Consider the following 13,317-nt stretch of genomic DNA (forward strand, 5'->3'; position numbering starts at 1 on the left):
AAGCAATACAACTGATATATTCGAATTGCTTTTTTGCCTTTTAACATATTTTGATTGATACATAGATGGTATTTATGGCATTGATTTTATTTATAATGTTGATTGCCTATTTATTTATTGTTCAAAATGTTAAGTTGTATTGCATTATATGGTATTTTAATTATTTTTACTCCTTTTCTTTAAAATAAATATATTAGAACAAAAAAAATCTTAATAGGTGTTTACTTTTGCTGTTTGTATACAGTGATAACACTGACTTTGGCAAAAGCATTGGTCGGGATGGACCATATAACACATATTTGTTGCAATGTTTTAACTTTCATAGCTACTGTTAGAAATTTGGCTACTGGTTGACTGTATTGCAAGCCCAGGGCAAGCAGCAACCACAATCCTTGTAAGGGTAAGGCACAAGCAAACCCCAAATTAATCTGTGCTCTCCTCTTAGTAGCTTGGCACAGCCAAGTCAGATTTAACTTAAAGGCAGCGAGTAAAGTATTTGTGCAACACTTAAAACAGTAAAACAATGATAAAACAACAGAAAAAGATCCCACACCTAGATTAGAAAAATAGAGCAACATTTAAGAAATAAAACAAGACCAAAACGACAAACATACAATCGGTAGAACCGGAGTTATGAACTTTTAAAGAAAATAGTGAGAAATAGTGCCTAAAAATATAAAGTCCCACCTGTGGATATCTGGTTGCGCTGGACTTGTCAAAGTCAAAATTTCCAGCTGGCTGCAATGCAGCATGGTTCCGGTGCAGTCCCAGATTAGTACTGCTGAAGTTTTATTGTCTCAAGTTTTGCGTCAAGAGTCCTGTTCATGTTGGAGAGAATCGCTGGGAGCAAGGAAAGCATCACTGGAGGTGGTCAGTGTGGCGGAAAGAGTATGCCGGGTGTCATGGACAGGTGGGCTGAAGTTTTACGTTCACGGTCCTCTGCGGGCAATCAATGCTTTCTCTGTGAAGAGACGGTATGGGCAAGGTTTTTGCTGATTTGTGGTGCGAGGAGCTCAACAGGTCCAGGAGTGAATGGGCCGGTTCGCAGTTGCGAAGAGCCAAAAAACAAGAAAATGCCAACTTTCTAAAAGAAACATTTTTTGAAATGCAATCTAGAATCCGACTTCACCATGAGTTAGGATTTTAAATTGTAAATCCAGAAAAACCAAACTTGAATTGGTTATCTCTTCAAATTTGGAAAATTACACTTATAAAATGCAATAAGGCAACTCTATGTTATCCTATGGGAGAGATAGGCCTTGAATTAGTGAACAATGAATTTAAGTTTTTCACTACCAGGACATGTAAAACTTAAAAGTCATTGTCTTACTTTTTAAATACATTGCCCCCTGCCCCATGGGCTGTCCAGGACCTACCCTAGGGGTGACATTTATTAAAAAGGAAGGTTTGGGCCTGACAAAGCATTTTGGGGCAGATTTACAAGCCCCTTGTGCCACTGTCGTATAATGTTTAACATGGGAAAAGTGATGAAAAATTGGCGCAAGGGTCTTGTAAATCTGCCCCTTTATGTGCTAGGTCGCATGCGCAGTTTATAACTGCACACACAGGCTCTGCAATGGCAGGCCTGATTTGTGTTTGGAAAACTACTTAAGTGGGAGGCATAAACAGTGCTGCAGTCCCAGTAGTAGCATTTAATTTGCAGGCCTCAAGGCACATGTAATGCCACTTTGCTAGAGACTTTTAAGTAAATATCCCAATAGGTTATAAGTCAATATTATCAAGTTTAGAGGAGAGAGCACAAGCACTTTAGCACTGATTAGTAGTGGTAAAATGCACAGAATCCTAAAGCCAGCAAAAGCGAGACCAGTACGAAAATGGAGGAGGAAATCAGAAAGTTGGGGGGAAGACCACCACAAGGCTGAAAAGGTCTAAAAGCCAACCAAAGAAATTATTCATTAATTGGTAGTGCAAATTTAATTAACAAATGTATTTTCAACAAGTTCACAGTGTATCTTTTTAATTTTACGTTGTGCTAAAATGTAGAAATGGTGGCATACTGGTGTGTAAATTATCGTGTTTTATATTCCGGACAATGCACTTAATGGCAATATTAAAAGTTACCTAAGGATTGTTTAAACATGCATTGATCGCATCTGATGTTAATGTAATATACCAGTAACAGTAAAATACAATGGTAGCTTTGTCAGCTGGTAAAAACATTTCACCGCGCAGTCACGAAGACACGCTGCAATTTCATAAAAAATGTGGTGTCCTAATAGTACTATTCTTACCTGAAATTACTATTGAGGCATCACCCTACCTACCTCCAGGGTAATGCATTATAGAACGTAACCAAAAAGAAGAATTTTGAGACAAAAAATGCAGGCAGATTATTTTCTTTGAGCCGAACTTCTTCGTTCTTGGAAAGATACTTGCAGAAATCTGCTGGACCATATGTGACGGTGGCGTAATTATGTGTGTATGGTATTTTAACAATCTTCTATATGTCACTCCTCCCTTTACATTGTTTTATAGTTTTTATAAATCTTGCAGGTCATATCCCTAAATGACTGGTTTCCTAGCACAATTATAGCCATGTCTAACTGGGACAGCTCAGTATAAATGACAGCTACTCAGAGGGGAGGGGGGAAGGGCCAGGCTTGTTGGTGAAAAGTGGTGAACCATTGGATCAAACCCTTATTTGCAGACAGACTGATGAAGAGATATTTAATCATGAAAGCTTGTGAATAAAGGTTTGTGTTAGCTAAATGAAGGTATCATTGCGTTAGTATCTGCAAAATGTCTGTTTATCTTACACATGGCTTGCACCGTTTTTTAAACCTGAAATGAAATTATGTGATATATACATACTAGAATACTCTGCAAGTCTTCCACATATTACTAGCAGATTCTCAATTCTAGCCATTTTATTTTAAAAAGTAAATCTGCGATTTTTCTTTTCGGTAACCTATCAAATTGTGGTTTGTATGATTTTGTCCACAATGAATCCACCCATTTTTGTGATTTATTTGAGACTTCTTTATTTTTGTAGCTATTTCAATGCACCTTTGCTTTTCTCCCATTCCAGGCATTCACAGGAAACACCAACGCGGACACTGTAGTACAGCATACATTTCAGCCCTCGATAAAGGCCAGGTTCCTGCGATTCGTACCGCTGAGATGGAATGCTAACGGCAAGATAGGGATGAGAGTGGAAGTATTTGGCTGCACGTACAGTAAGTGCTATTAATATCTTCTAAAAACTCCTAGCACTCTGCAAAGGTTTCTTTGTTTCCTTGCTTTGTGTTCTTTCATATTACTAAATGATGAGTGCATGACCCTTTCAGGAAAGTAGAGATATTCATTTCCCTTCAGTTAAGTCAAAATGGTGTCTTAAAAGTGAAAGCGTTGAGCATATTTACAATCTGAGGGGGATATTCTCAAGAACGTGTGAAAATTACCACAAATTGAGCTTAACGCAACTCTTCATATCGCACTCTATTGCAGGAAAATAACGTTGTGTTAACTAAGTATTCACAACACGGAGGTACCATGCAATAGGCCCAGGACAACTCGTCAAATCTCTACGATAAAGTCAATGCGATGCCACAAAAATGCAAAACACGAACGCAAAAAAAGATGCGATGAGGCCAATAGTGATACAAAAAGCAGGGAAAACCAGTGACAGGCCTGCAAATGACACGCGTCATGCAGGAAAATGCACTATTAAAGCAACAAAAAGAACACACCTATAACAATTCGAAATGCGTAGCACCATGGATGCACACGGACCGAGTGCAGATGCCAATGCGAACCCCACAAGCCCAACAGACTACCAGCAAGGAACGTTGGGGTCGGGGAAGGGCAAGGAATAGCAAAACCAGATCAGCGCCATGGAGGTGACAGAACACTACCATCAACTGACCCACAATTAGACTAAGGTGAATGCAGTCGGATAGTCAAGGAGGTCAATGGAGAAGGCCAAGAGGCTCTGGCATGAGGTGAAAAGCAAAACCAAGCACAATCCCGCTACCAACAGGAAGGCAGCAACGGTGACAGGAGGAGGTAGTCCTGCTCCACAGGAGGAGCTGGAAGAAATGGGGGCCACAGTCATCAGTGTGGAGATGGTGCAAGGAGTTGGGAGTACGGACACAGCTCGATAGGACCTGACACAACATCAACAGGGTGAGTAATGACCAGGGACAGGGGGTTCGGGGGAGATGGGCACAATGCCACACATGCACAATGATATGTAGCACACTGCACACCGACAATGACCCTGGACTATATCCCTGATCCCCGTGGCACACTGCAGCACACACACATAGCAATCACAGCACATCCACATTGACATCAAAGTGGTTCAATGTGCAACCCCGACGCTGCAGAACAGAGGACACAACTGTCTCCGCTCATGCACCGAAACAGGCCAACTACATCTAACAGAGCAGGAAACTGTGAGATGGTCATGTGTGCGTACAACCTCACCTCCGTCATGTAGTCCAAATGTCTACTATCCCGCATCAAAATCCAGCACCTCCCAAACAGTCACAATGTACATTGTCATACAATCTGCATGTAAACAAGAACAATGTGCCTACATACATGTCAACACAATGTCAACATGCATCTCCCCTTCACATTGCAGAGGGACAAACAACATCTCCAGCAGAGCAGACAGCCCATCAGTGATGCTGGAGAGGACCACAACATCTTCGACACCGACGCCCTACAACAGCTCATGGACATCCCAGGTAACACACCACCAGGACCAGGGCAGCCAAGCTACATAGTGGAGAACCCAGCCCCTGCACAGACGACACAGCATGAAGCACCCGCCTGCCCGTCTGGCTCCCAACACTTCACCGAGCCACACATCGCATTCCAATGCCAGGTGTCAGAATGCCAAAAGGAGGTGGCCGAATAGGTGCGGGTGGGGTCTGAACCCATGGAAGACAAACTAGATCACATATGTGGGTGTCCAATTCCCTTGAGGGACCACTCACACCTCACAAAGGAGATCCACACTGTGACAGAGACACATACATTTGCACCTTTCCAGTACTGAACCGCGCCGAGAGCCATGCAATTATCATTCACACACCCATGCTGGACCTGCGTACGATGGCCTGTCCAGTCCACTTACGTATTGAGTGGGTGATGACAAAGCTACATGTCCAAGCTCTAATCCGCTGCCTGCGGTGAAATGTTTGCGTCCGCTGTACACAGCACAATGTAATGTTGTAGTGCCCGGGGCCCTCATGCATACATACGGACACACGTAGATAGTTTGTGGAACTGGCTATGGACACATGCACCCCGCCCCTTTATTGGCAGGGCCACATGTACATTGACGCTTGTGCTGCATGTGTACGGGATGAGTGTAAGCCAGCCCTCACGGAGTGGTTGGTGGTGTCAAAAACTTGAACAGTGAACACCAATAAAACTGAAACTGATAACATCAGCATAACAGAGACAACTGCGAAGAATCATGGAGATAGCCGGAGCAGGTACAGAGGTCACCCAATATGCATACAGAAGTGTCTGTGAGTTGCAGTGCACTGAGTTTGGGGCACTAGAGCTAAGCGCGCTCATGTGAGGAAATTATCCAGGATTGTGTCCCTTCGGGATATACCTGAAGCAGCTGCAGTGCAATGTGACCTACTCGACCGCAGTGTAGGCCAGAGGCAGCAGTCAGCAGTGGCCCACAGCCATGTGTTGTCAGCTCGCGATGCACAGAGTTAGTGACACCAGGGCAAAATGGGGGTTGGGAGCACACTGGGGTTGCTGGAAATGCAGCCAAGTTCCTCTCAGGTCACAGTACCACTCACAGGCACACAGGTGCATCTCCAAAGCTCGTCAGCTTGCAGGCTCAAGGGAGCCTTTTAAACAGAATGGGGGTTGGGAGCACACTGCCTCACAATCCCAGCACAGTTCGTCCCTTTGCATCCTGGTAAATGCAGTACACAGTTCAAACTTACTTCAAAAATAGCTGGAGTTTTTCACCAAAGTTGGTGTAGACATTGCTGTATATCTCTAGACACGTGTTTCTGGGTTGAGCCCTTCATCAGTAGAGAGAAGCAGTTTTAGAGAGCAAAGAAAAATCATCTGGGGTTGCTGGAAATGCTTCCAAGTTCCTCTCAGGTCACAGTACCACTCACAGGCACACAGGTGCACCTCAAGGGAGCCTTTTAAACAGAATGGGGGTTGAGAGCACACTGCCTCACAATCTTGCAGGATAGTGTAAGAATTGTGGCAGCCTGCTCAGCACACCCCAGAAGAAAATCATTTTTGATCTCTACTGATGAAGGATAAAATCCAGAAACACATGTGTCTAGAGATGACAGCACTAATCTGCACCAACTTTGGTGGAACACTCCAGCAAAATACCAAGTAAGCACGCATGCAAACTGCATTTACCATAATGCTAAGGGGCGACCTGTGCTGGGAAGTCAGCAGTGTGCTCCCACCCCATTCTGTTTCAAAAGGCTCCCTTGAGCCATGTAGCTGACGAGCTAGTGGAGATGCACCTGTGCGCCTGTGAGAGGTAATGAGACCTGTAAGAATTGTGGCAGCCTGCTCAGCAAACCCCAGAAGAAAATCGTTTCTGATCTCTACTGATGCAGAATAAAATCCAGAAATACATGTGTCTAGAGATGACAGCACTAATCTGCACCACCTTTGGTGGAACACTCCAGCAAAATACCAAGTAAGCGCGCACTGCAAACTGCATTTACCATAATGCTAAAGGGCGAACTGTGCTGGGAGGTCAGCAGGGTGCTCCCACCCCTTCCTCTTTCAAAATGGTCCCTTGAGCCATGTAGCTGATGAGCTAGTGGAGATGCACCTGTGCGCCTGTGAGAGGTACTGAGACCTGTAAGAATTGTGGCAGCCTGCTCAGCAAACCCCAGAAGTTAGTCGTTTTTGATCTCTACTGATGAAGGATAAAATCCAGAAACATGTGTCTAGAGATGACAGCACTTATCTGCACCAACTTTAGTGGAACACTCCAGCAAAATACCAAGTAAGCGCACACTGCAAGCTGCATTTACCATAATGCTAAGGGGCGAACTGTACTGGGAGGTCAGCACTGTGGTCCCACCCCTTCCTGTTTCAAAAGGCTCCCTTCAACCATGTAGCTGACAAGCTAGTGGAGATGCACCTGTGCGCCTGTGAGAGGTGCTGAGACCTGTAAGAATTGTGGCAGCATGCTCAGCAAACCCCAGAAGAAAATCGTTCTTGATCTCTACTGATGAAGGATAAAATCCGGAAACACATGTGTCTAGAGATGACAGCACTAATCTGCATCAACTTTGGTGGAAGACTCCAGCAAAATACCAAGTAAGCGCAAATTGCAAACTGCATTTACCATAATGCTATAGGGCGAACTGTGCTGGGAGGTCAGCAGTGTGCTCCCACCAATTCCTGTTTCAAAAGGCTCCCTTGAGCCATGTAGCTGACGAGCTAGTGGAGATGCACCTGTGCGCCTGTGAGAGGTACTGAGACCTGTAAGAATTGTGGCAGCATGCTCAGCAAACCCCAGAAGAAAATCGTTTTAGATCTCTACTGATGAAGGATAAAATCCAGAAGCACATGAGTCTAGAGATGACAGCACTAATCTGCACCAACTTTGGTGGAACACTCCAGCAAAATACCAAGTAAGCGTGCACTGCAAACTGCATTTACCATAATGCTAAGAAGCGAACTATGCTGGGAGGTCAGCAGTGTGCTCCCACCCCTTCCTGTATCAAAAGGCTCCCTTAAGCCATGTAGCTGACGAGCTAGTGGAGATGCACCTGTGCGCCAGTGAGAGGTACTAAGACCTGTATGAATTGTGGCAGCCTGCTCAGCAAACCCCAGAAGAAAATCGTTTTTGATCTCTACTGATGAAGGTTAAAATCCAGAAACACATGTGTCTAGAGATGACAGCACTAATCTGCACCAACTTTGGTGGAACACTCCAGCAAAATACCAAGTAAGTGGGAATTGCAAACTGCATTTACCATAATGCTAAGGGGCAAACTGTGCTGGGAGGTCAGCAGTGTGCTCCCAACCATTCCTGTTTCAAAAGGCTCCCTTGAGCCATGTAACTGACGAGCTAGTCGAGATGCACCTGTGCGCCTGTGAGAGGTACTGAGACCTGTAAGAATTGTGGCAGCCTGCTCAGCAAACCCCAGAAGAAAATAGTTTTTGATCTCCACTGATGAAGGGTAAAATCCAGAAACAAATGTGTCTGGAGATGACGGCACTAATCTGCACCAACTTTGGTGGAACACTCCAGCAAAATACCAAGTAAGTGGGAATTGCAAACTGCATTTACCATAATGCTAAGGGGCGAACTGTGCTGGGAGGTCAGCAGTGTGCTCCCAACCATTCCTGTTTCAAAAGGCTCCCTTGAGCCATGTAACTGACGAGCTAGTCGAGATGCACCTGTGCACCTGTGAGAGGTACTGAGACCTGTAAGAATTGTGGCAGCCTGCTCAGCAAACCCCAGAAGAAAATAGTTTTTGATCTCCACTGATGAAGGGTAAAATCCAGAAACAAATGTGTCTGGAGATGACGACACTAATCTGCACCAACTTTGGTGGAACCCTCCAGCAAAATACCAAGTAAGCCCGCACTGCAAACTGCATTTACCATAATGCTAAGGGGCAAACTGTGCTGGGAGGTCAGCAGTGTGCTCCCACCCCTTCCTGTTTCAAAAGGCTACCATGAGCCATGTAGCTGACGAGCTAGTGGAGATGCACCTGTGCGCCTGTGAGAGGTACTGAGACCTGTAAGAATTGTGGCAGCCTGCTCAGCAAACCCCAGAAGAAATCGTTTTTGATCTCTACTGATGATGGATAAAATCCAGAAACACATGAGTCTAGAGATGACAGCACTAATCTGCACCAACTTTGGTGGAACACTCCAGCAAAATACCAAGTAAGCGCGCACTGCAAACTGCATTTACCATAATGCTAAAGGGCGAACTGTGCTGGGAGGTCAGCAGGGTGCTCCCACCCCTTCCTCTTTCAAAATGGTCCCTTGAGCCATGTAGCTGATGAGCTAGTGGAGATGCACCTGTGCGCCTGTGAGAGGTACTGAGACCTGTAAGAATTGTGGCAGCCTGCTCAGCAAACCCCAGAAGTTAGTCGTTTTTGATCTCTACTGATGAAGGATAAAATCCAGAAACATGTGTCTAGAGATGACAGCACTTATCTGCACCAACTTTAGTGGAACACTCCAGCAAAATACCAAGTAAGCGCACACTGCAAACTGCATTTACCATAATGCTAAGAGGCAAACTGTGCTGGGAGGTCAGCAGTGTGCTCCCCCCCTTCCTGTAGTAACACCAGGGCAGTTGTCGGTAGTGTTCGATCACCTTCGTAAGGATGATCCTTTTTTCCTCCTAACTGAAACTCATCCTCTTACACCTCTCCCTGTGTGCAATGATATGTACTCTGCCATTGAAAAATCAAGACTCAGTTGCAAATGTGTGACCTACTCGAGCGCAGTGTGGCCCGAGGGCAGTAGTCCGCGTGGGCCCACAGACACGTGTGGTTGGAATGCTAAACACAGACTTGGTGGCACCACATAGAAGGGAGTATAGTGATATAAATTCTGCCATAAATAATGTTTTCTGGCATAGTGTAATCAAGACTCAGTTCCAAATGTGTGACCTACTCGTCCGCTTTGTATGCCGGTGGAGTACCTTAATGAGAAAGGAGTACTGCAGGCCTGTGTCGCAGAGGCCATGATGGTCTGAGGAGGCTGCCAGGGTCGTTGGCCTCGGGCTTGGAGCTTGCACCGGCACATGGTGGGCCCTCTTTGACGCACGCAGTTGTTGGCAGGTGAGCATTGAGGCCTGGGTGCGCGTGAATAGGCAGCCTGAGGTGCAGCAGGCTCACAGGAACGCAGGTAACTACGCTCATGGCGATGGCGTCGGCCTTGTGGTGGGGTGTGAGGCGCCGCCCTGGCAGACACATTGGGCTTTCTAGAAGAGGACCATGCCTAGAGTTATGTGCCTTTTATTCCCCACTGGCTGGGGTGACATAGTTGCATCCATTGTCCACTTTACTCTAAACACCAGCTGTGTATGTCAACATGGATATGTGTGTGGTCTGTAGTCGGGCCTTCACATCCACGCCACAGTTGTCATTGTGTACATTCTCATTCATCGGTCAGTTTCCTCCTTCGCACATGCCCGACCTCTTCCCACAATCTGCTATTGTGTGGCTGAGTTGCCATGCCATTGATGGCTTATGCACATGGCCGGCCCAGGTTCCCAGAGTAAGTTGTGCTGTCATGTCTGGTGAGTGGGCATGTTGTATGTGAGTTTCTAATGTGTGCATTCCCAGAGTTGTGAGTTGCATGATTGTGGAGTTGAGGTGTGTGGTGTGTACATTTGGTACTTGCCCACAAGCAGTGCTTTTCCGTAGGTGCCATCCTGATAGCGCTGATTGATGATGGACTGTTGGTAGATTTAGGAATCATGCAAATTGCCTGGGTGGTTGGCGTTGACGTTGGTGGAGATTTCCTGGTGGTCCCCTATTGCCTGCACATTGATGGAATGTGGTCCGGAAGGGTGGAGGGGTCCTTGGGATGGTGACGGTGGGTGTTGTGGACCTCTTGGGTGTCCGGCCTGCATGATCAGTGTCTCCATGGCATCTGTTGCCCTTCAGGTTTGGCTCTGGGCTGGGCTCCCTTTTCTGGTGCAGGCTATCATCCAACTTTACACCGGGTCAGAGCAGGTGTAAATGTTCTTTTCGCCGATCAGGCTGGTCATTGAGAATGTTGTGGAGTGGTGTTGTTGCGGCTTTTTGCACGGGAACTCGTACTCTGCATCTTATTAGTGATAGTTGCAGGGATCATCTGTGGCGCTACTTTTGCGGCTGCTTTTGCAGGTAAACTGGTGATATTGGCTGTTTGCACCAGCTTGTGATTGGGGCAATACGTCTATCGCCATTTTGGCTGCGGTAAAGTGCTGTTACTCGGCGATAAATCCTTGAGAATATGCCCCTCAATTGTCAGGGCAGTCCCAACAGAACACACCAGGGATAAGTGTAGGAATTTCATTGCTCAAGGCAAAGCTGAATTTCGTTTCCAAGAGACATAATACACTGACAGGCTCTGCCCCTCTGCAATATCACTGAGTTCATCCAGGAACCCTTTTGCCCTTCATCCAAGGCATCCCTTAGGGAGCAGTGTGGAGAAGTGTGGCTCAAATGGTTAGAGAGGCAGACCCTGATGCAGAGGTCTGGCCCGGGACCAGGGTTCAATATCCGCCTTGGCGGGTCTTGGGCTCAATTTCCTCGGACCTGACAATTCTCGCCTCGGTGCCTATTCTAATCATGGGTCCCACTCTGCGACTCTGGGCAATAGCTTGCTTAATCTCCACAACGGCCTCAAAAGCGCTGGGATGCCTGGTTTCACCCTGGGGGGTGCCCAGGAGTGGACACTCACAGGGAAAACCAGGAAGGGTTCCTAAGCGGTATACGGACAGCGCCGGGACACTACCTCAGGGAAGTAGCTGTGCGCTCTATAAATACCGGTACATTTACATTTACATTTACAACACTTCTTGGTGGCACACTGTTACTGTGTCTTTAGAGACTCTTTTTGCCCTGCACCTGTGGTGTTCGCATACAGATGTTGTCTCATGGAGAGACCACATAATCTTCAACATTCTATCAAGATCTCATATTGGCCAAGCATGCTTTCATACATATGTGGTAAATTCACCTGGCCAGAAGGGGCAGTCGTTCCTTTGCTTTCTAGGCTGCCCCTTTCTTGGAATACTCTTTCTATGACAATGCACCTTTAGATAATCACAACATTTCTTAAAGCTTACGCTTTATAATTTTGCTGTTTACAGTTTGTCTTCTCCCCACATAACACATTTTCTGACTTGATTGGCAGTGCCTGGATATTCCTTTCGGGGATGAGTTGGCTCAATATAAATCATAATAACATACCATAACATGCCATTAATGTAATAGAAGTCTGCTCATGTGTGTATACTCTTTCTGGAATTCAGGAATCCCAGAGGCAGAACAAGTATGTGCAAATGATGCAAGCCTAGCCAGGGACACCACCGTAATCTTGCCCTAGGAGAGCTCAAAATACACTATAAAAGAGCCATATCAAGGACCATATGCAGTCATTTGGTACCACCACTAGGTGGTGGTGAGTTGAGGAGCTGCCGGCTTTGCCGGGAGGTAGAATCACAAATGTGATGAAGACTAAGAAAGCTGTATAGCTGTGCTTATTCATAAACATTTTCTTTGGGTTTCTTGACACCTATTACTTGTGTAAACTTACAGTTACTTCACATACTGAATAGTGCCCATACTCCCCACTGACAGGAGGGGGAGCTTAGGTGAAAGTATTTCTTGACTTTTAAAAAAAGTGTTCCATAGGAACGCAAGAAGAGAAATAAATCTGCTAATTCATATTCCCCTTACTTTGTGCCTGCAGGTATTCCAGGTTACAGACCATCCACTGTTGTATGGTGAGGCCTTACAGCTGTAGAAAAGGTCAAAATGAACTTTGAGTTAGCCGAGAACAATACAAATCTTAGGCATGTGGCGTAAAGGTGTTTTAGATGAAAAAAGAATACTAAAAAGAAAGATTTTTTTCAGTAGAAATATATCTATTGAATGTTCTGAGCATTCAATTGAACATAGAGGAGAAATGAACAAGGCCAGAAGGATGCTGTTTTTACTGTTACAAAAGCAGAAATAGCACCTGGGGCTGAATTCCAGAAAATTAAATGCAGTTATACCATATTTGCACCTTGTGTAATAAATAATACAGTGAGAAGTATTTGCAGAACAGAAAGCATTACAGTGGATTTGCTAGGTTTACATCTAAAAAAATGTTTACTAACTGTAACAGGTCAGCGGTCCTGTTGTTTTGCCCGGCGCGAAGCTGGAAGTGTCACACCTGCACCCTCAGGCTAGGCGTGACCCGAGGCTATAAATAAATCAGGGAATGATCGCTCATGGTCATTCGGCCCACCATTCTATAATTGTGTCCCTGAGCATAATTGCTGTGCTAGGCCTGCACAAGCTGTGTCCAGCGCTGACCGCTACACTGGCAACAAGGGTAGTAATGTGCCCACTCACCATACCACCTCTGATGCTTGAGCCCAGCCCAGGAACCTGGTTTACTACAATCGCTTGAGTCGCAAGCCGCATTACCCTTGTGATGACGATGCACAAGGACACACTCACGGCCGCTGTGTTGTGTGGCATTTTAGGCTCCGACTGAATTTTCAAAATTCATGCCCTTATATAGGTATAATTTGTATTGCCCTTATATAGGCATAAGAAATCAGGCCCTTATTTAGGCATAGCCCATGCTACCTAAATA

At 45.6% G+C, this 13,317-nt stretch overlaps 1 protein-coding gene across 1 annotated transcript in view; it reads left to right on the forward strand.

Moving 5' to 3' along the window:
* LOC144824267 (contactin-associated protein-like 5) overlaps window positions 1–13,317 on the forward strand; it is a 1,441,011-nt gene that overhangs the window by 445,867 nt on the left and 981,827 nt on the right. Inside the window, exon 5 of the mRNA XM_078683402.1 lies at window positions 3,050–3,197. Coding sequence (XP_078539528.1) covers window positions 3,050–3,197 — 148 coding nt within the window. The remainder of the gene's footprint in view (window positions 1–3,049; window positions 3,198–13,317) is intronic.

Source organism: Lissotriton helveticus, chromosome 3_1 (assembly GCF_964261635.1).
Source record: "Lissotriton helveticus chromosome 3_1, aLisHel1.1, whole genome shotgun sequence".
NCBI lineage: Eukaryota > Metazoa > Chordata > Amphibia > Caudata > Salamandridae > Lissotriton > Lissotriton helveticus.